Genomic DNA, 21,233 nt, shown 5'->3' with positions numbered 1-21,233 from the left:
AAGCATGCTCACCTTTTCACCTTTGTCGGTGTCTTTCCATTCATACGTTTGATGTTGTTTTCCTTTCTTTTCTGTCCACCTGTTTATTTTGTCAGTTCGTAAAAAGAGGCCGTTATTTCTCCCCTCAGGCGAGAGACGAAGACGGCCATGGTGAGAAATTACCCCAGCACAGCTATTCTAAGGATACGCCCAGGCTTGTCTTCAAAACAAACAGCGATGTGCTTGTAAGGTCTAAAACATTTAACAACAAGATAGTTTTTGATGGCTAACTGTAGAAATGTAATGGCATATTTTGATATTGATGACTGTTTGATGTGTTGAATAATGTAGAGATGTTTGTTTTTAGAGAATGTGCTGTTAATGTGAAAAACATACTTTTTTTCATTCAAATAGTTTTATTTTCTCATTTTCATTCTGCACTGTGTTAGATTCAGATGTTATGTTCACTCCAAAGAAAATTTTAGGGAATTTTCTGCCAATTTGATCATTACCATTTTGGGCTTGGTGACATCAATACATTTCAATCCAGTAACTGAATTGGACATACGATTCACATGTCAATATTAGCTCTACAATAATGGCCATTTTATATTTGAATTGTATCTGGTTCAATTCATTCATTTAAGTGATTTGTGATGGAATAGACTCATGCTTTTTTTTTGCAGGCTTCATAAGCTCATCATGATCAAAATTGTTCCCCCATAATATACTGTCCAGGATAATACTGTCCTCCCATCAGATATTGTTCCTCCAATGCGTACTATCACACACAGTATCACACTCTGTTCCCTTGCTGATCAGTCTGCTTAGTGTTTAACCAGACGGTTTGCGAGATGGATGGATTTTCAAAACTAAATTAATTAGATAAATGAGAAATCAGTATTACAAGTACTTTAAACAATGTCATGTCAAAGTGATTACAACATAATAATGATCTATTAATTACTCTTTAATTAATCATACCATATTATTAATAATTGTACATTCCAGTTCAAGAGCACTAGAAACAAGACTGTGAAATCGTGTAACAGGTCCTTGAAAGATAATCAAGGAATAAATGGCCCCATGATGTCCGTGTGTACTTGGTAGGTAGCTAGGTAAATGCCTACAGCAATGCAAATGGTTAAACGGAGCCGGAGCGACCGCTATTACGATGGCCACGGTTGAAATAAATGACCATAATTATATTCAACTGCAAACATCTGTGTGCGGGAGAGGGAGAGACTAGAGAGAGAGAGAGAAATAACTCCATCAGGGTAATGCACAGTGAAATTTCACTCACGGTGCAGAAACTCGTTAAGTGCTCTCCATCTGTCTTCTTTTTTAGCCCAGGAAAATTTCAACACTTATAATTTAAAATATCCGGGCTTACAATCATTGAACCCAACTCTCAGAGCACTTTTCAGACTTTTTTTTGCTGTGGCTCATTGCGTTCCAGCGGGATCGAATAGACAGTTTTAAAAAGAAGACTACAGATATCAACGCTCGCTGAAAGGTGACTATGGATCACTCACCTGTAACAGTACCAACACAGTACATGAAACATTAACCCTGTAATGCTGGCCACTATAACAGAGCATTGCAGAGATGGTCTGATCGTCATGTCTACATCATGACAGCCTCTCCCACAGTGGCCGTTTGACTGACATCTGCTGATGGAGGAGATCTCTGTTTAACATTAAAATTCCATTATGGACAAGATTGTTATTGACTGATTTGTCCATGGAAAAGAGAGATAAAAGAGGAGAGTGAATGAATCAGGGCATCCTATCAACAGAGATCTGAGTCGGTACGTCAGTAGGTCTTAAACTACTAGAGTGACAAATGAAGAACAAATCAATGAAACAGGCCAGGGTTCAGCGGAGGATGACACGAGTGCCACGTTACTGTGAAAGCCAAATGATGGGGGTTTCCAAAGCTGATGTTGATTTTGGGTAGATTTCATGACCATTCCAAGTCTGAAGTTGTCATGACGTGCGTGTGTCTGCGTGCTCGTGTGTTCTAATCAACATGTGACTCAAGTGCAGCAGGCATATACGTGAATCTCAGAAAGATTGTATGCGTAGGATCATAGTCGTCTTCCAGTAGCATCCCACAACGTATTAGCATTCAGCAAAGGGGATTAGGGTGTGTGTGATGGATGGACGTCGTTGAGGGGTCTGACAGCTGATTAATGCCTTAATTATCTCCAGTGAGTCGCTGCCACGTCCCTCTGAGCTGGCAGAGTGAGTTGTGTGCCCCATCTCCCTGGCCCACCCATTGCCTTCCACTCACTAGGGTCACGTTCATTATTTCAGGTACTCTAATGAGAACGGCCACGTGATGATTGGACGTTCAGTGTTTTTGAGCATTTTGGAAATGTTTGTAGCTAATAAAAAATATCCTGACATCCCAGTATTGAAAAGTTGTGCTAGGTTGCTCCCCTGCACTGCCCAATGTGTGTAATGGCCCCACGGTAGGGTTGGATGATCCCATTCCATTTTAATGCTGTCAATTCCACTTTAATGCTGTAAATTATATTTTAATGCTGTCAATCATGAATCAAATAGGCTTTTTTATGTAATGAAAATATACCAAACACTCATACTAAAGTTGCACATCCGTAGTGAATAGCGACGCATTATAGCACCTTCCTAGGTGGTGCTCAGCAGCCAACTGAACATGTAGAACTCCGCCCAGCTGTCAGTCTCTCTTCTGTGCCCCCTACTGGCAGCTTGTTCACTGTCTCAGTCTGTCCATCTCACCCACCACAATCACGTACCCCCACTCATGATCATACCTTGGGGAAAACCTTTTACTTGAGGCTGGTATGTGCTGTGCCTGTGGCCACTGTCACACGCGGCTCAGTGGCTAAATGTGTATCTGAGTGGTTCCTCCTTATGGAGGAGGTTTAAGAGGTGACAACCCCATGGCAAGTGCAAATGGGAATTACATGTCTGGAGAAAGTGTTGTCCTTTTAAAAGCTTTACGTACACCCATCCAGATTTGCACTCACTTAAGCCAGTTTGAAGCTGGATTTTCCTCAGGTTGTATTTATCAAGGTGTTACCATGTGTAGGACAGTATTTGCACCGCAAGGGTCATAGCAGTATGAAGTTGCTATGAAAATCTCTGTCTCACTCACACACACTCGATCAAATTTTGTGGGTTTTGGGTAGAGTATGCAGCGTTATGCAGTGGAAGAAAAATACAGATGGGTTTGCACAAAAATATAGAAGGGTTTGCACAAAGATACAGATGGGTTTTCCTAACGAGGATACAAACATGCACAGGTGCAGTGCAGATGGACTTTTATTTACTTGGTGTAACGAAACAGAATTTGACCAAGTAATTTCATTACGATCCAAAACTGAGCTCTACGTATCCATACCCCCCCACCTTACGAGCAAAACATTTAATTGGTCCCCCCTCATGACAGCGAAGATTTAAAGCAAATCTACACATTTTGACATAGGGTGGAGGCAAATGTTTGCAATTTTTAATATGATAACTGATGATCAATGCCCCCCCCCAATTTTGTATTGAATTTGAATTTAATCTAATTGGTCCGTGGACCTACAAAAGGGGGCATGAGCCCACTGGCCACCAATTGCCCATCCCTGTTATAGAGTAACAACATGGCAAAAGGGCAAATACCTTTCTAATATTGAGCTCCACCCCCTTTTGCCCTCAGATCAGCCTCAATTAGTCGGGGATGGACTCTACAAGGTGTCGAAAGGTGTTCCACAGGGATGCTGGCCCGTGTTGACTCCAATGCGTCCCACAGTTGTGTCGAATTTGGCTGAATTTCAATTGGGTGGTGGACCATTCTTGATACAGTACACACAGGAAACTGTTGAGCATGAAAACCCAGCAGCGTTGCAGCTCTTGACACACTCAAACCGGTGCGCCTGGAGAAATTACCATACCCTGTTTAAAGGCACTTAAATATTTTGTCTTGCCCATTCACCATCTGAATGGCACAATTACGCAATGCATGTCTCAATTGTCTCAACGCTTAAAAATTCCCTCGTTAATCTTTCTCCTTCCCTTCATCTACACTGATTGAAGTTTATTTAACAAGTGACATCAATAAGGGATCATAGCTTTCACCTAGAGTCACCTGGTCAGTCTGTCATGGAAAGAGCAGGTGTTCCTAATGTTTTGTACACTCAGTGTATAATGTTTCTGACTTTTTAACTGCTTATGTGTGGTGTCTGTAGTGCATTGTACCTGATGATGTCTTTGGTCTTGTGTTTCTTTTTGTGTTACAGGTGTGTGACTGGTGCAAACACATCCGCCACACCAAGGAGTACCTGGACTTTGGTGCCGGTGAACGGAGGCTGCAGTTCTGCAGTGCCAAATGCCTGAACCAGTACAAGATGGACATCTTCTACAAAGAGACTCAGGCGGCGCTGCCAGGGGGCCTGTGTAACCCAGGACACGGCCCTGTGGAGGGCAAGTCAGAGAGCAGCACTGGGTTGCAGCTTTTAACACCCGATTCCTGGGGCACACCTTTGGGTGACTTACGTCGCAAAGCCCCTTCTCCTGGGGCAAACCCCTCTGTGCCAGTCCCCTCCAGCTCCACCGCTGCCTCTCCCTCTGAGACAGGCACCGTCTGCTCTCCTTCTTTCTCGTCCGCCAAAAACTCCACACCCAGACCCCACGAGAGTCCCACCTTACCCCCTCCCCCACACCCCTCTCTGCACCCTCCCATGGGAGTCCCCTCGGGCAGCCCCCCCATGGTGATGACGCCCCGGGGGCCTGTGCCCCTGCCCTTCTTCATGGAGCATCAGATGATGCAGCAGATGCGCCCTTCGTTCCTCCGCCCACCTCCCCACCTCCCAGGCCCCAACAGCCCTCTGTCCAACCCAATGATCCCTGGCATCGGACCACCACCCCCACCACCCAGAACTCTGGCTCCGCCATCCAGCCCTATGCATAGGCCCCAGTTCTCACCCCACCACCACCCCTCCAACAACCCCAACCTTGGAGGGAACCCTCCAGGGATGATGCCACCCTATCCAGGCCTACACATACCTGGTTTTCCCTTCACCTCCAACATGATGCCAAACGGGCCCATGCATATGCCGCACATGATGAACTTCGGTATACCTTCCCTTGCCCCCCTGGTGCCCCCACCAACCCTGCTGGTCCCTTACCCTGTCATTGTGCCCCTGCCCGTGCCCATCCCTATACCCATACCCTTCCCCTTCAACCCCAAGACCTCCAAGGACAACCCCAGCAGCAACAACGACCCCATTCCGAGTGCGTCGGGGGAGAACACTGATCTGACGGAGCCCAAGCCTTTCTACTCTGGTTCCTCCAAAGGGGAACTGAAGTTGGGGCCCTCAAGTTCTGGGGTGCACTCCTTGGGCTTTTCTGGCTATACTCTGGACCGCTTTGGCTCTGAGAGAAGTAGGATTGGCGTGGTGGACCTGACTGTGAAGACTGAGAGTCCGGAGAGTGCCACCACCTTGGGACTCTCGCTCTCTGGTGGCCCCGCAGCCTCCCTCTCCGAGGGAGTGATCGACCTGACTCTGGGCCAGCGGTCGCGGCTGCAGCAGGTCACCCAGCGGGTGGTGCCCAGTGTCCAGGTGAAGGTGGAACCGGAAGGAGACTCATCCAGCCCCCCACCCTCTGGACCATCCTCTCTTGATGTCTCTGGGAAGGGGGACAGCAGCCTAGAGGACATGAGCCAGGAGGTCAGGGAGGCCATTAGTGTCTCTCTGAAGCCAAACTCTCTATCTTGTTGCCAGGCCACATCACCATCCCCCCAGCCAAACGAAAACTCCTACCTCACCCAGCTCACAAACCACCCTGGCACCACACAGACCCAGCCCTGCAACCTCGCTGCCCCCTTTAATGTCATAGTAAACGGCAGCAGTCAATCCACAGACAGTCCCGGCAGGAGCACGCTACCCACACCTCAGCCTGACCCTGGTCGGAGAGGAGGAGGTGGCGAACCGGCCAACTGCGAGCTGGAGCGGGATTCCCTGAAGGAGAACAGCTGCGCAGTGGCAGAGTGGGAACCAGGTAAGAGAGGCCCGAGTGACGAGGCAGCACAGGGGGGCACTGATGAAGGCAAGCTAGAAGCTTTCTGCGACCTTATGGATCTAGACGATGATGACGACCACGCCTATGCACTGCTGCTGCCCAAGGCTGGCTGTGTTATCCAGCCCGGGCCAAAGCCCAGCGACAAGACAGCCATTGTGTCCTATAGCATCAGCGCTCCTCTGGCGGCAGGGAGCCCCGAGCTGGAGCCACCGTTAAAGAGGAGGTGCCTGCGAATACGCAATCAGAACAAATGAGGCAGAAAAGGTTGGTCTCATGGTGCCCCCTACTGAGGATCCAAAGAGGTCCCCCTCTCATAATCTCTGCCTTGTACATGTCCCTACTACAGGTGGTGTGGAAATGACAGCTTTTTTTGTGTAAATGTCACACAAAAAGGTCTTCATAACATTAAGATGTCTGATTTAACTATGTGGAAGGTGTTTGTGCTGCTTTGCAGCATATGATGGTGTGTATATAATTGCACTGATGTTTGATCGTATTGTTTAAATATATATAAAAGTTTCCTCATCAAGCATAAACTGACCTTTTTTGTCTGCATAGATGTATTGCAAAGTTTCCCTCTCACTACTGCCCTCGCTGTAGCTTTCGACCCGATCTGAGAGGGGTGCTGACAGAAATGTACCAGCATCAGGGAAGATATACTCTGAAGTCAGGGTTGATAAAAAGCTAATGCTATTTTAGTCAAGCATGCAGCAGTAAAATCAACTGGATCTGAGCGAGAGATGCGTCTGGTTGAAAAATAGACCTGTAGAATGGGGATTCCCTTCGTCTGATCTAATATGTCTAATTCTGGATCCTCTTTCTTGTTTCACATTTCAGCTCAGAAAGGTGGCAGTATTTCCCCAACAGAATGAGGGACGCTTTTGAAGCTGTTGACTACACTAGCCTTCAACCATCCGCTCCTCCACTCCACGAACCTCTCTCCCAGCCAACCAGCCATGTAACCCTAATCTTGACCACTCAGACCACCCACACTGCCCGTCTCCCTTCCAAAGCAAATGCTCTGTCAGATCTCTGCTCTCCGACTGGAGAAGCCACAATGCTAACCCAATAGGTTTACCAGCAGTTTTATGTTCACTGGAAGAGTCCTAAGGTAGCATTTTTAGCCAGTCTGTCCCACAGTGAAAGGGGGAGTTTTCTTGTGGCAAGAAATTCAGGCTAAATTCACCCCACCCCACCCCCATTTGCATGATCACAACCAGTACAAAATGCTAACCTCCAACCCCCATCCCACCATTGACAGTAACAGGACTTTTGTTTTTAACTGATAACCAAAAAGAGACATCTCATGATGGAAGGTAACAATCAGAAGGAGACATTTTCTGAGCCTCGTTGGTTCAGGAATAAGAAGGAAAAAGAGGAGCGGTGAAATCCTTGTGTTCTGACTGTAGCGCTCTCCATCCCTGGAGATACCAAGGCCCCCTGCCACCACAGAGCCTTTCTCTAGTAGAGCAATGGGGATATCTCCACAATAAAAGGAGACCTTGGCACTATTGATCTGCTCCTCTTCAGTGAATTTCATGGTCATAAAAGACAAGGATTTTCATGTATATCCTCACTCACTGATTTGTGGACAACAGGGTAGCGATCTCACCAGCAAATGATGGTGGGCAACTGTGGACTATGTGCAATCTCTGCCATCGTGGAGGCCATTTTGCATCTCTGCAAGCCCCTGGTCAGACCGGATCAGATGTGTAATTCTAATTCTTATCATAATTTATATATTTACATTTTTCACATCCTAATGCTATTGATGATAATGATGTACTGTATCTTCAGCCACATCTCTGATGTTATGGTAATGGAGTGACTTCCATCATGGAAGCAAAAACAGGACTGCTGCTCATCACACCGCTAAGGGATTGCGTCAATCAGGAGTTGAGACCACAGCCATTAGCATTGTTTCATCACTAGTGTTCAGGGTTGTAATGCTGCACTAGGATTTACCATTGACAAGTGATGCCGACTCTCTCTTACAATCAAATTTGCTTGTCATTCTTGGATAATTTTCTGGAAACAATGGTCCAAACTATTTGTCAAGCCAAACTACTGAAAAAAATGTAACAATTCTTTAATCAGTCACACATGTTGTCATAGATAGTCATATTTACATTCTAAAAAAATTGTTTTAACAGTTATTTAATATTTTATTTAACTAGGCAAGCCAGTTAAGAACTAATTCTTATTTACAATGACGGCCTACCCCGGCAAAACCTGGACGACGTTGGGCCAATTGTGCGCTCTATGGGACTCCCAATCACAGCCGGATGTGATGCAGCCTGGACTTTTATTATGATATGGGGAATCATCTCACTTCCCTGTCCTTCATCCTGTTCTACATTTTGTAATTTCCCAGTGTTAATCTGTCTGGATTATAACATTTTGTCAGTTTATTTTGCTTCATCAGAGTGTATACTGCCAGTAGACACTAACATTTTTGCCATCTATTTATTTACTATGTTTTGGTGTCATTACATTTGCTATGGTTTCATGGAGGAATTATTTGCTCAATTATCTTGTATATCTAGTATGTCTTCAAATCTTTTGGTGCAAAGATTAAACGATTTCTCCCCCATAGAATTCTTTCAACATCAAATTAGCTTTTTCAATTTTCATGTGCAATCTTTCCTGCCAAAACCTCCACCTTCTTGCCAACTTCTTTTTCCATCTCTCCCTTTTCCTTTGAGTCTGAACCTTTTATCTCTTCCACTGAACACCAATGGGAAATGTCATGTCACACACACTCCAGAGCTATGGGTTGCATGTTTTATTACAGAAATAGGAGAGTTACACACAAACACACACACATGCGTGCATTTACACACACACACACACACACACACACACACACACACACAGAGGTGTCAAAAGCAACAACTCACCACGCTCTATGATGTACTCTCTCTTTCACACGCACATACACCTACTAAAATGAAGTTTAGATATTCATTCTCTTTCCATCCATGTATTGTTCTAACTCCTCTCTCTTGACTCCCTTGCTGATGACAGTAGTGTTTGCCAATGTTCATATTAGAGTCGGTTGACTCTGAGTATGCACTGCAACACAATCTGCCATGTGTTGATGATAGTCAGGCATTTAGGCATTGCCTGTCCCCTGCCAAGACTGAGATTCTGTGTCACAGTAATCATTGCCTTGAATTTCAGTCTCTCGCTTATTATTATTTTTTATATATATTTTTTTAATGTGTCTTTTATATTTCCAGACTCGGCCACCTAGCCTTTGTAGTCATTATAGTGCACACTCCAAGAGTAGCAATTCATTTTCAAACAATTAAATTTTGTACAGACTAATTCTCAATGATTCCAACCAAAATCAGAGATCACATAAGAAACAGAAATTCTGAGGAATCATTTCCATTTCTTCATTCACTTTCACCACCATGTGTAATGTGAACCAGAGATACTTCGACAAATATAGCCTTGAAACTGGAAACGTGTAGTGTCTACGGTTCTTGACAGATGTGGGAGACAGTTGAAACTGAGACAATGAAACAGGTCGGGTTTCTGTCTGATTGCAGAAATGTGTTTTCCAGTCTGTGTGCATGCACGTGTTGAATTGATATCATCTGACCATTGCTGTCTTTGTCTGGGTGCGTCTCAGTTAAAAATAAACATATGTAATGCTTTGAATTACCACTAGGTGTCAGGGTAGATATTCTTTGCTGCCAACAGTGGGCCTGTAAATACAACCATGATCATTTTTTATTTTTTTTAGCAGAGCCCCCTTCTAACACTTCCACATACCTTTGAGTGGCCCTGACGCATAGACCTACTCACCCGAACACAATGGCAACAACACACACACACCTTAATATCACCTTCATCGTTGTGACCGAAAAGACAATTCAACCCTCCAGTGCCAGCATCATCAGTCTTGCTAATGCTTACAGGAATGAAGTGGAAAGCCAATTGTATTTGGTTAAAGTCATCTGCCTATTTTATGGCGGAGAGATTAATAATAAAAGAGAACATTCAGCACCCATGTAATGAAATTAAATAGGCTAGGTCAACAGCCTAAGATATGCAATGATAACTTCATATTCAAAATCTTTATGAAAGAGTAGAAATACAAAACAAAAACATGACATTTTTCATGTCACTTTTCAAACGTGAACAGAAAAGCTGCCTTAACTCTCGCTTGTGTACTACTCCACAGTGCATACGATGATGCTCGCTAGTAAGACTCCCTACTTTGTACAAAAGAAAATAGACAAAAAAACAACTTTGTTGTGTTGATGTATAGCTGATCAACTTTTTTTGTGACTTGTAAACCCAACCCTCACATTTTGCTAAAAGACCCTTCTTCCTACAGCACCAACAACTGCTACTTGTCCCACGCATCCCCCTACCCCTTCTATATTTTATCTTATGGTGTATTCTCAACCTTTTTGTGTACATTTTATAGTATTATTTATTATTGACAAAATTACATTATTTGGACTGGGCATTTTATTTACATGTCAATGCTTGGTGAAGAGTCAATTGTTTCTTTTATAATTAAAGTGAAAAAAAACTGCAAGAAATGGAAATAACCTTTGTCTTTTTATTATGAAGTTGTTACTATAACTTGTTGCCAAGATTGCTTTGAAAATAATAATGTTGTTCTGTAACAGTATTTGCTTTATTCAGTGAATTGCTTATGGAGACTAATAAATAGAGGCACACACCAACTTGTTTCATCTTTGTCAATATCCGTTCATGTAAACTGCAGACACGCGCTCACACACGTTATTTCCCCTTGTCTTACCATGGCGCAAAACACTCAAATATTATTTGGACACATTGTGTCTTATTCTTCTCTGCGCATCACAGAACACTTGGGGTGGCAATTAGCAAAAAGTCTGCACCAGCCGATACAGCATAATGAACAAAGGAGAGACTGGTGCACCCACAGTGACATACTGATACTCTACTGAAGGTACAGTATGTAGTTCTACTGTAGGTACCAATACATCAAAACAACACCACAAATGGCTTATAATTACTGGGAGCAATATCATCGACATCGAAGGGCAGCCATACAGTATGTCTACTGCTAGCCTGGGCAGCTGCTAATAGACTTTATGGATCTCCACCACAGGAGGTTGGTGGCACCTTAATTGGGGAGGGCGGGTTTGTGGTAATGGCTGGAGCGGAATTAGTAGAATGGTATCAAATACATCAAACACATGGTTTCCAGGTGTTTGATGCCATTCCTCTAACTCCTTTCCAGATATTATTATGAGCCGTCCTCCTCTCAGCAGCCTCCTGTGTTCTCCACTAGGGTCTGGGCTTGATGTGCACAGCTGGTAATACACTGGAGTCCCCCGGCGACCGGTTCGTACATGAAACATTCTCCATTCAGGCTGCAAAGGCTTCGATTTCCTCTTTAACTAGATTTAAAGAGAAGGCTGAAAAAAAATGGGAAAATATGCATACTTTCTTAATGAACACACAATTTTCCACTACTAGGCTAGAGTGGATAAAGCCTATGCTACTTCCTGATGTTGCGCCCTGCGTTCAGCCAATCAGGTTGCAGCAGTCTGTTGTTTACCCCTGGCTGAACACGGGGCGAAACACAGGAAGTATAGCATTCCTAGGCATTACCCATTATAGCATAGTGGTGGGAAACGATGTGGCAACCCATCAAGAGGTTCAAACCTATTGTTGTAACAAGGTGTTCGCGTGATAGTCACATGGACAGTTGTAGGGTCGCAGGTTCAAATCCCAACAATATCAAGAGATAGATACCTATGTGCTGTTAAATAGTGGAAATAATGTATCAATCAGATGAATCATTTCTCAGTGTGAAGAACGTATTTGTAAAACTTTAGGAGAGCTTTCATCACATAGGCCTTCCTATGGTTCATCATACAGCTTCCCACGTTGGACAGCAGGCTATATAGACAAGAGGAGGCTTATGGGTAAATGAGACGGCTGTGTTTGCATGTTGATATCAGAAGAGGGAGGAGAGAGATCTAGCTCTGGAAGTGGAGTATGTAGTGTACGAGGACTCCATGGTGGCTAACTGTAGCCATTCCGACAAACCTTTGTTTTTGGGCATGCAGGGATAAATACCCATCTAGTGCATGGGAGAAGAACTGATCATAGAAAGTTTAACGATTCATCACGCAAGCTATTTTGGAGAACGCCATTCTTACCCTGTACATTTGCCTACGACTGTGAGGCAGTCACAAAATCCATGTAATTTGAGAGTTTCTAAAGTTGGATTTTAAACACTGCGGACTGTTTTAGAAACACATTTTTGAAATTGAAGCAAAGCATTTCGGAGCGCCCAAAAAGAGAAGGGGAGGGGGGTCAAAGAAAACGCCCTGTTGCTGAATCTTGTAAAAATGTTAACTTAATCGCCGTGTGGACCTTAGAGAACATTTATATTGAATATGTTACGATAAGTTTTTACCTTCATTTGCGTTCAACGACATCTCCTAACTAATTGGCAAGTTTGAGGAGCGGCGCTTCTCCCTTCACGGTGGATTATGTTTTCCTCTTCATTGTGGACACTGTAATTCCGAAGCGATTTCAGAGGGCGGTGAGTCGGAGGCTGCTAGGCCCACGGCGATTGCTCAAGAACTAAAATAATTTTTCTCATGTAAACTCTTAAGACTTCTCATAAGGCTCGTCTTATATGTAAACGAAACGGGCATTAATCAATCGCAAAGATGTCGCTTGGTGCAGAGAGAAGGATGGAAAACCGGTTGAAAAAGCTGGAGGCCATGATCAAAGATCCAAGATCTGCGATAAACTTAGAAAGTTTACTGGTAAGTCTGCTTAAATATTTTATTAATTATTAATAGGTCCCATGTTTTCCCCTTTCGCATTTTGAAGCAACCGAAAAAATACATAGTAATAAGTAGACTTCTTACGCTTTTTAACCAAGACATGTATACATTTTTATGTTCAGATAATACATTGTAACCGAATTTCCACAAAGCCTTTGATGCAGGTCAACAACATTCACTTGAGAAATTATGGGCCTATTGCACTATCTTTTAGATTAACAAACTGTATTTGCACATTATCGTTAGCCTACATTTTTAGCACCGATAACCGCACCATCTGTATCCTTCTATGACAATGTGTAGCCGGCTATTCAGATGACATGCAGACGAGGCCTATAATGAATTGCTCCCGGTAAAGTTACGATAATAGTGGCTACATAAGCCTATGTAAGGGTATAAGGACAGTCATAGAAATAATTGCGCCCTTAGTTTTCTTTTGAGACATGAGAGAATTTGATGCAGCAGACAACATACTTTAACTATAGCCGTAGCCTTTAACTGTCTGTTTGAAGATTATGGGGAATAGTGGAAAATGTGTATATCGTTGTAGGTTACTTCTCTGGAAACATTTATTCCGTTCAAATCCTTGAGCGATCTTCCACTTGGCAAGGGATTGGCCAAGTGGGATATATGGGATATGCACCAGACGGGTACCACTACCAACGGCATGCCACATGCGCGCTTGTCTCTTATACAGACACATGCGTTGTAGTAGCTGCCAAAGAGAGGACTGGGTTGTAGACCTCAGCCAACTGTTTAAGAGGATAATAACAAGTAAACGATTGAGGAGCATTTACCCAGACAGGCATACTCACTGCTGTGGAATGTCGAGAGGACTGTCATCTGTTAATAGGCCTGAAAACATTCCGCATAAACTTATTGTGATAATAGTTGTTCCAGACTGAAATAGCCACACCTACATCCTAAACACTCATATTTTACAAATGTATGTATTTCCATCGGAATCTCCCCCAGACACATTTCAAAACTGAATTGAAGGCCTAGCAGTGGATTTTCCTGCAGTTACCATAGATGCTATGTTAAGCAGTTTCTGAAACGGAATTAAACTTCTACAGTGCCAGTTAAAATATTTTTAAAAGTGCAGAATGATGCAGTGACTGAATCCTCAGCTGTTTATTTCCTGGGAATGAGTAGGAGATGGATATCAGAGCTAGATGACTGTTCTAGACTGAAGTTGAGTGGGAAGAGTGCGTGGGTTTGAACAGGCTGGATCCTCTAGCCCTCTTGCCTCCCAAGCCATTTTTAGTGCCTCGCACTCTGTTATTGCTTGCTATGAAGAAGGCAGAGAGGACAAGCATCAGGCATTGCATTGATGCAGTCAGACTGTTTCTACTTGCTCTGACCAGCAGCACATATTCAGACCTGTTTCTACATGTTCTGACCAGCAGCACACATTCAGACCCCCGGCATACCCTCCATTTTTCCCTTTAAAATCTTTGCCTAATGGTAAATTATGAACACAGTCATTGACATCCATTAACACCTATAAAAGCTTCTTACATATACAGTGCATTCTAAAAGTATTCAGACCCCTTCACTTTTTTGACATTTTGTTACATTAGCCTTATTCTAAAATTGATTCAATTGTTTTTTTCCTCGTCAATCTACACACAACACCCCATAATGAAAAGCAAAAACAAGTTTTTTGACATTTTTGCAGATGTATTAAAAAGGAACTGATCACATTTACATAAGTATTTAGAATGTTTACTCAGTACTTTGTTGAAGCACCTTTGGCAGCGAGTCTTCTTGGGTGTGACGCTAGTTTGACGCTAGTTTGGGGAGTTTCTCCCATTCTTCTCTGCAGATCCTCAAGCGCGGTCAGGTTGGATGGGAAGTGTCGCTGCACAGCTATTTGCAGGTCTCAGAGATGTTCGATCGGGTTCAAGTCCGGGCTCTAGCTGGTCCACTCAAGGACATTCAGAGACTTGTCCCGAGGCCACTCCTGCGTTGTCTGAGCTGTGTGCTTAGGGTCGTTGTCCTGTTGGAAGGTGAACCTTGACCCCAGTCTGAGAACCTGCTCCAGAGTGCTCAGGACTTCATCAAGGATCTCCATATATTTTGCTCCGTTCATCTTTCCCCAAATTCTGACTAGTCTCACAGTCCCTGCCACTGAAAAACATCCCCACAGCGTGATGCTGCCACCACCATGCTTCACCGTGGGGATGGTATTGCCCAGTTAATGAGCTGTGCCTGGGTTCCTCCAGACGTGACGCTTGGTATTCAGGCCATCAGAGCAGAGAATCTTGTTTCTCATGGTCAGAGAGTCCTTTAGGTGCCTTTTGGTCACCTCCCTGACCAAGGCCCTTCTCCCCCCCATTGCTCAGTTTGGCCAGGCGGCCAGCTCTATGAAGAGTCTTGGTGGTCCCAAACTTATTCCATTTAAGAATGATGAAGGCCACTGTGTTGGGGACCTTCAATGCAGCATAATGTTTGTGTACCCTTCCCCAGATCTCTGCCTCGACACAATCCTGTCTCTGAGTTCTACGGACAATTCCTTCGACCTCATGGCTTGGTTTTTGCTCTGACATGCACTGTCAACTGCGGGACCTTTATATAGACAGGTGTGTGCCTTTCCAAATCATGTCTAATCAATTGAATATACCACAAGTGGACTGCAATCAAGTTTTAGAAATATATCTCAAGGATGATCATTGGAAACAGGATTCACAAGAGCTCGAGTCTCATATTAAAGGGTCTGAATACTTCTGTAAATAAGGTATTTCTGTTTTTTATTTTCAGTACATTTAAAAATGTCTAAACCTGTTTTTGCTTTGTCATTATTGGGTGTTGTGTAGATTGAGGGATATATATGAATTCATTTTAGAATAAGGCTTGAACATAACAACATGTGGAAAAAGGGAAGGGGTCTAAATACTTTCTGAATGCACTGTAATTATCCTGGATAAGACTCTAATTGCCTCAGCAGAACAATGCCTGGGCCATTTTATGTCCTCGTTTACTGTAAACGTTTTTCAACCTGTGCTCTTCTTGATTTGCACTCTATGTACAGGTAATTGGCAACATAAAGGAAATGCCATCATAAAGTGTTTTAATGGGGCGTTTGGCCTGAACAGCTTCAATGTATCTTGGCATATATTTTACAATTGTCTGGAATTCTATTGGAGGGATATGGCACCATTAATCCATGATGAATTCTATCATTTGGTGTTAAAATAATGTTTTATTTGTCCCATGCTTCATAGACTAACCGTAAAATGCTTAAGGGTCATTTTTCAACAATGCAGAGTTAAAGAGAAGATCAAATAAAACAATTGAAATAGTGACACGAGAAATAAATACACTGACTAACAAAAAAGAAAGAGTAAGAATTACATTGCTATATACTGAGTGCACAAAACATAAGGAACACCTGCTCTTTCCATGACACAGCTTTCACCTGGTCAGTCCATCATCCCTTAATGATGTTATTTATATCCACTTCAATCAGTGTAGATACAAGGGAGGAGACTGGTTTAAAGGATTTTGAAGCCTTGAGACAATTGAGACATGTATTGTGTATGTGTGTCATTCAGAAGGTGGATGGGAAAGACAACATATTTCAGTGCCTTTTGAACGGGGTATGGTAGTAGATGCCTGGCACACCAGTTTGTGTGTCAAGAACTGCAACGCTGCTGAGTTTCACGCTCAACAATTTCCCATGTGAATCAAGAATGGTCCACCACCCAAAGGACATCCAGCCAACTTGAATCAACTGGAACGCATTGGAGTCAACATCGGCCAGCATCCCTGTGGAATACTTTTGACACCTTGTAGAGTCCATGTCCTGACTAATTGAGACTGTTCTGAGGGTAAAAGGGGGTGCAACACAATATTAGGAAGGTGTTCCTAATGTTTTGTATAGGGAGTAGAAAATAACATGGCTATATACAGGATGTACCAGTACAAAGTCTATGTGCAGGGGTACAAGGTAATTGAAGTATCTATGTACTGTACTTATCGGTAGGGTTAAAGTGACTAGGCAACACGATAGATAATAACAATAGTGTGTGTGTTGGGGGGGTGTCTGGGTAAGTACACTACACGACCAGAAGTATGTGGACACCTGCACGTCGAACATCTCATTCCAAAATCATGGGCATGAATATGGAGTTGGTCCCTCTTTTGCTGCTATAACAGCCTCTACTCTTCTAGGAAGGCATTCCACTAGATGTTGGAACATTGCTGCGGGAACTTGCTTCCATTCAGCCACAAGCAATTCGTGAGGTCAGGCACTGATGTTGAGCGATTAGGCCTGGCTCATGTTCCCTTTTCATCCCAAAGGTGTTCGATGGGGTTGAGGTCAGGGCTCTGTGCAGGCCAGTCAAGTTCTTTCACACCGATCTCAACAAACCATTTCTGAATGGATTTTGCTTTGTGCACAGGGTGCATTGTCATGCTGGAACAGGAAAGAGCCTTCCCCCAAACTGTTGCCACAAATTTGGAAGCACAGAATCATCTAGAATGTCATTGTATGCTGTAGCGTTAAGATTTCCCTTCACTGGAACTAAGGGGCTGAGCCAGACCATTATTTCTCCTCACCAAACTTTACAGTTGGCACCACGCATTGGGGCAGGTAGCGTTCTCCTGGCACCCGCCAAACCCAGATTTGTCCCGTTGGACTGCCAGATGGTGAAGCGTGATTCATCACTCCAGAGAACGCGCTTCCACTGCTCCAGAGTCCAATGGCTGTGAGCTTTACACCACTCTAGCTGACGCTTGGCATTGTGCATGGTGATCTTTAGGCTTGTGTGCGGCTGTTTGGCCAGGGAAACCTGTTTCATGAAGCGCCCGATAAACAGTTATTGTGCTGACTTTGCTTCCAGAGGCAGTTTGGAACTTGGAACTTCACGGCTGAGCCATTGTTACTCCTAGCCGTTTCTACTTCACAATAAGAGCACTTATAGTTGATCGGGGCAGCTCTAGCAGGGCAGAAATATGATGAACTGACTTGTTGGAAAGGTGGTATCCTATGACGGTGCCACATTGAATGTCACTGAGCTCTTCAGTAAGGCTATTCTACTGACAATGTTTGTCAATGGAGATTGCATGGCTGTGTGCTTGATTTTTATACACCTGTCAGAAACGGGTGTGGCTTAAATAGCTGAATCCAGTCATTTGAAGGGGTGTCCACATACCTTTTGTATATCTAGTGTATGTAGGTCTACCGTAGGTGCCGTCTGCGGGTCTATAGCCCCACCCTATGGCTCTTATCCCACAGTGAACTACTACCCACTTCAATAGCCCACCAGCAGGGGTCCCCCTTCCCTGTAATTCCCCTTATGTAGCAAACCATGTGTGTTTCACATCGGCCTGCACAGCTACATGCATTGGCATAAGCACAATGCACCAAAACAACACCACCAATAGCTGATAATTACTGGGAGCAATATCATCATCGACATCGAAGGAAAGCAATACAATATGTCTACTGCTAGCCTGGGCAGCTGCTAATGGACTTATGGATCTCCACCACAGGAGGTTGGTGGCACTTTAATTGGGGAGGGCGGGTTTGTGGTAATGGCTGGAGCGGAATTAGTAGAATGGCATCAAACACCATGGTTTTTCATTAGCTCCATTCCAGAAATTATTATGAGCCGTCCTCCCCTCCTTCTTAACTAGATTTAATAACGTCTGGGGAAAAAACGGGAAAATATGCATACTTTCTTTATGAAACACAATTTTCCACCATCATGCCAGAGTGGCTAAAGCCTAGGAATGCTACTTCCTGATGGTGCACCCTGCGTTTAGCCAATCAGGTTGCAGCAGTCTTTTTTACCCCTGGCTGACCACAGGGCGAAACATCAGGAAGCATTAGCCTTTCTAGTATAGTGGTGGAAAATGATGTGGCAACCCATCAAGAGGTTCAAACGCTGCTGGGAGACCAGATGTTAAATCCAATATAAAATATTCTATTAGGCTCAACTTGAAGCTATATGATATCCTCTGCAAGTAGCCAACTTGATGCACACTTCATGATCATTGCACACAGCCATAAAATACTCTTAACTGTTACAACAATTCAAGAGAGAGATCCCCACATGCTGTTAAATAGTAAGGCCATTTGCTGCCAATGTTTGTCTTTAGCGATTACATGGCTGTGTGCTTGATTTTATAGACCTGTCAACAAGTGTGGCTGAAATAGCAGAGTCCACTAATTTGAATGGGTGTCCACATACTTTTGTGTGTGGGTAGAGTCCAGTGTGTGTGCAGGAGTTGGTGGAAAAAAACATCCAATGCAGGTAGTCCGGGTAGCCATTTGATTAGCTATTTAGAAGTATGGTGGCTTGGGTGTAGAAGCTGTTCATATTCCAGACTTGCAGCATTGCCATGTGGTAGCAGAGAAGTGTGGTTTGGGTGGCTGTTGTCTTTCATAATATTTTGGGCCTTCCTCTGACGCTGCCTGGTATAAAGGTCCTGGATGGCAGGGAGCTCGGCCTAGTGAATTACTGGGACTTACGCACTACACTCTGAGGCACCTTGCGGTGAAATGCCAAGCAGTTGCCATACAAAGTGGTGATGCAGCCAGTCAGTGTTCTTGATGGTGCAGCTATTGAAGGTTTTGAGGATCTGAGGGCCAAAGCCGTTGTCGTGCCCTCTTCGACTGTTGGTATGCTTGGACCATGCTTGGACCCTTGTAGTGCCAGGGATAGGTTGTTTTCCTGGCACTACACTGACAGGTCTCTGACCACCTCCCTCTAGGCTGTCTCATCGTTGTCGGCGATCAGGCCAACCACCGTAGTGTAATCAGCAAACTAAATGATGGTGTTGGAGTCATGTGTGACCACAGGAGGGGACTAAGCACACACCCCTGAGGGGCCCCCGTCTTGAGGGTCAGCGTGGCAGATGTGTTGTGGCCTACCCTCACCACCTGGGGGAGGCCCGTCAGGAAGTCCAGGATCCAGTTGCGAAGGGAGGTGTTTTAGACCCAGGGTCATTAGCTTAGTAATGAGCTTTGTGGGCACTATGGTGATGAACACTGAGGTGTAGTCAATGAACAGCATTCTCACATAGGTGTTCCTTTTGTCCAGGTTGGGAAGGGCAGTGTGGATTAAGATTGCATCATCTATGGATCTGTTGGGGAGGTATGCTAATTGGAGTAGGAATTGGGATTCCGGGATGATGTTATGAGCCATGACCAGCCTTTCAAAGCACTTCATGCTACCAAGATGAGTGCTACAGGGCGGTAGTCATTTAGGCAGGTTCCGTTCACTTTCTTGGGCACAGGGACTATGGTGGTCTGCTTGAAACATGGGTATTACAGTCTTCGTCAGGGAGAGGTTGAACATGTCAGTGTCAAGACACTTGCCAGTTGGTCCGCGCATGCTTTGAGTACACGTCCTGGTAATCCGTCTAGTCCCGCGGCCTTGTGAATGTTGACTTGTTTAAAGGTCTTGCTCACATCGGCTACGGAGAGTGTGTTCACACAGTTGTACGGAACAGCTGGTGCTCTCATGCTTGCCTCGAAGCAAACAAAAGGCATTTAGCCCGTCTCGTGGCTGAGTTTCCCTTTGTAGTCCGCAATAGTTTGCAAGTGCTGCCACATCCGACGAGCGTCAGAGCCGGTGTAGTAGGATTCAATCTTAGTCCTGTATTGTCTCTAAACCTGTTTGATGGTTCGTCTGAGGGCATAGCAGAATTTCTAAGCATCCGGATTAGTGTCCCACTCCTTGAAAGTTGTAGCTCTAGCCTTTAGCTCGGTGTGGATGTTGCCTGTAATCCATGGCTTCTGGTTGTGATATGTACGTACGATCAATGCACTTATTGATGAAGCCGGTGACTGAGGTGGTATACTCCTGAATGCCATTGGATGAATCCTGGAACATATTCCAGTTTGCTAGTAAAACAGTCCTGTAGCGTAGCATCTGGGTCATCTGCCCACTTCCGTATTGAGTGAGTCACTGGTACTTCTTGCTTTAGTTTTTGCTTGTAAGCAGGAATCAGGAGGATAGAATTATGGTCAGATTTGCCAAATGCAGGGCGAGGGAGAGCTTTGTATGTGTCTCTGTGTGGAGCAAATGTTTTCTAGAGTTTTACTTCCTCTGGTTGCACGCGACATGCTGGTAAAACAGATTGAAGTTTTCTGCATTAAAGTCCCCGGCCACTAGGAGCGCTGCTTCCGGATGGACATGTTCTTGTTTGATTATGACTTTATACAGCTTGTTGAGTGCGGTCTTAGTGGTAAATAGTGTGGTCTACAGCTTATCATGAGGTACCTTACCTCAGGTGAGAAATATGTCGAGACTTCCTTAATATTAGACATCACGCTCCAGCTGTTATTGACAAATACACACACCACCACCCCTTGTCTTGCCGGGCATAGCTGTTCTGTCCTGCCAATGCACTGAAAACCCAGCCA

The 21,233-nt window shown here is 44.3% G+C and overlaps 2 protein-coding genes across 10 annotated transcripts in view; both read left to right on the top strand.

The window, feature by feature from the left end:
* LOC139383774 (sine oculis-binding protein homolog A-like) overlaps positions 1-10,744 on the top strand; it is a 61,864-nt gene extending 51,120 nt beyond the window's left edge. For 2 of the 8 annotated variants that reach the window (XM_071128344.1, XM_071128341.1), the window contains exons 7-9: positions 96-224; positions 4,253-6,299; positions 6,873-7,089. In XM_071128344.1, the coding sequence (XP_070984445.1) occupies positions 96-224; positions 4,253-6,289 (2,166 nt within the window). In that variant the 3' untranslated portion in view covers positions 6,290-6,299; positions 6,873-7,089. Of the gene's footprint in view, positions 1-95; positions 225-4,252; positions 6,300-6,872 lie in introns of all 8 variants that reach the window. The other 6 variants (XM_071128347.1, XM_071128342.1, XM_071128345.1 and 3 more) reach the window with 6 other exon arrangements.
* Positions 10,745-11,629: 885 nt separating this feature from the next.
* The window catches only part of LOC139383772 (rho-associated protein kinase 2-like), a 52,697-nt gene continuing 43,093 nt past the window's right edge, over positions 11,630-21,233 (top strand). For both annotated transcript variants that reach the window (XM_071128339.1, XM_071128338.1), the window contains exon 1: positions 11,630-12,832. In XM_071128339.1, the coding sequence (XP_070984440.1) occupies positions 12,734-12,832 (99 nt within the window). In that variant the 5' untranslated portion in view covers positions 11,630-12,733. The remainder of the gene's footprint in view (positions 12,833-21,233) is intronic.

Source organism: Oncorhynchus clarkii, chromosome 25 (genome assembly GCF_045791955.1).
Source record: "Oncorhynchus clarkii lewisi isolate Uvic-CL-2024 chromosome 25, UVic_Ocla_1.0, whole genome shotgun sequence".
Lineage (NCBI taxonomy): Eukaryota > Metazoa > Chordata > Actinopteri > Salmoniformes > Salmonidae > Oncorhynchus > Oncorhynchus clarkii.
The sequence above is the reverse complement of the archived record's forward strand: the minus strand, read 5'-3'. Positions and strand labels throughout refer to the sequence as shown.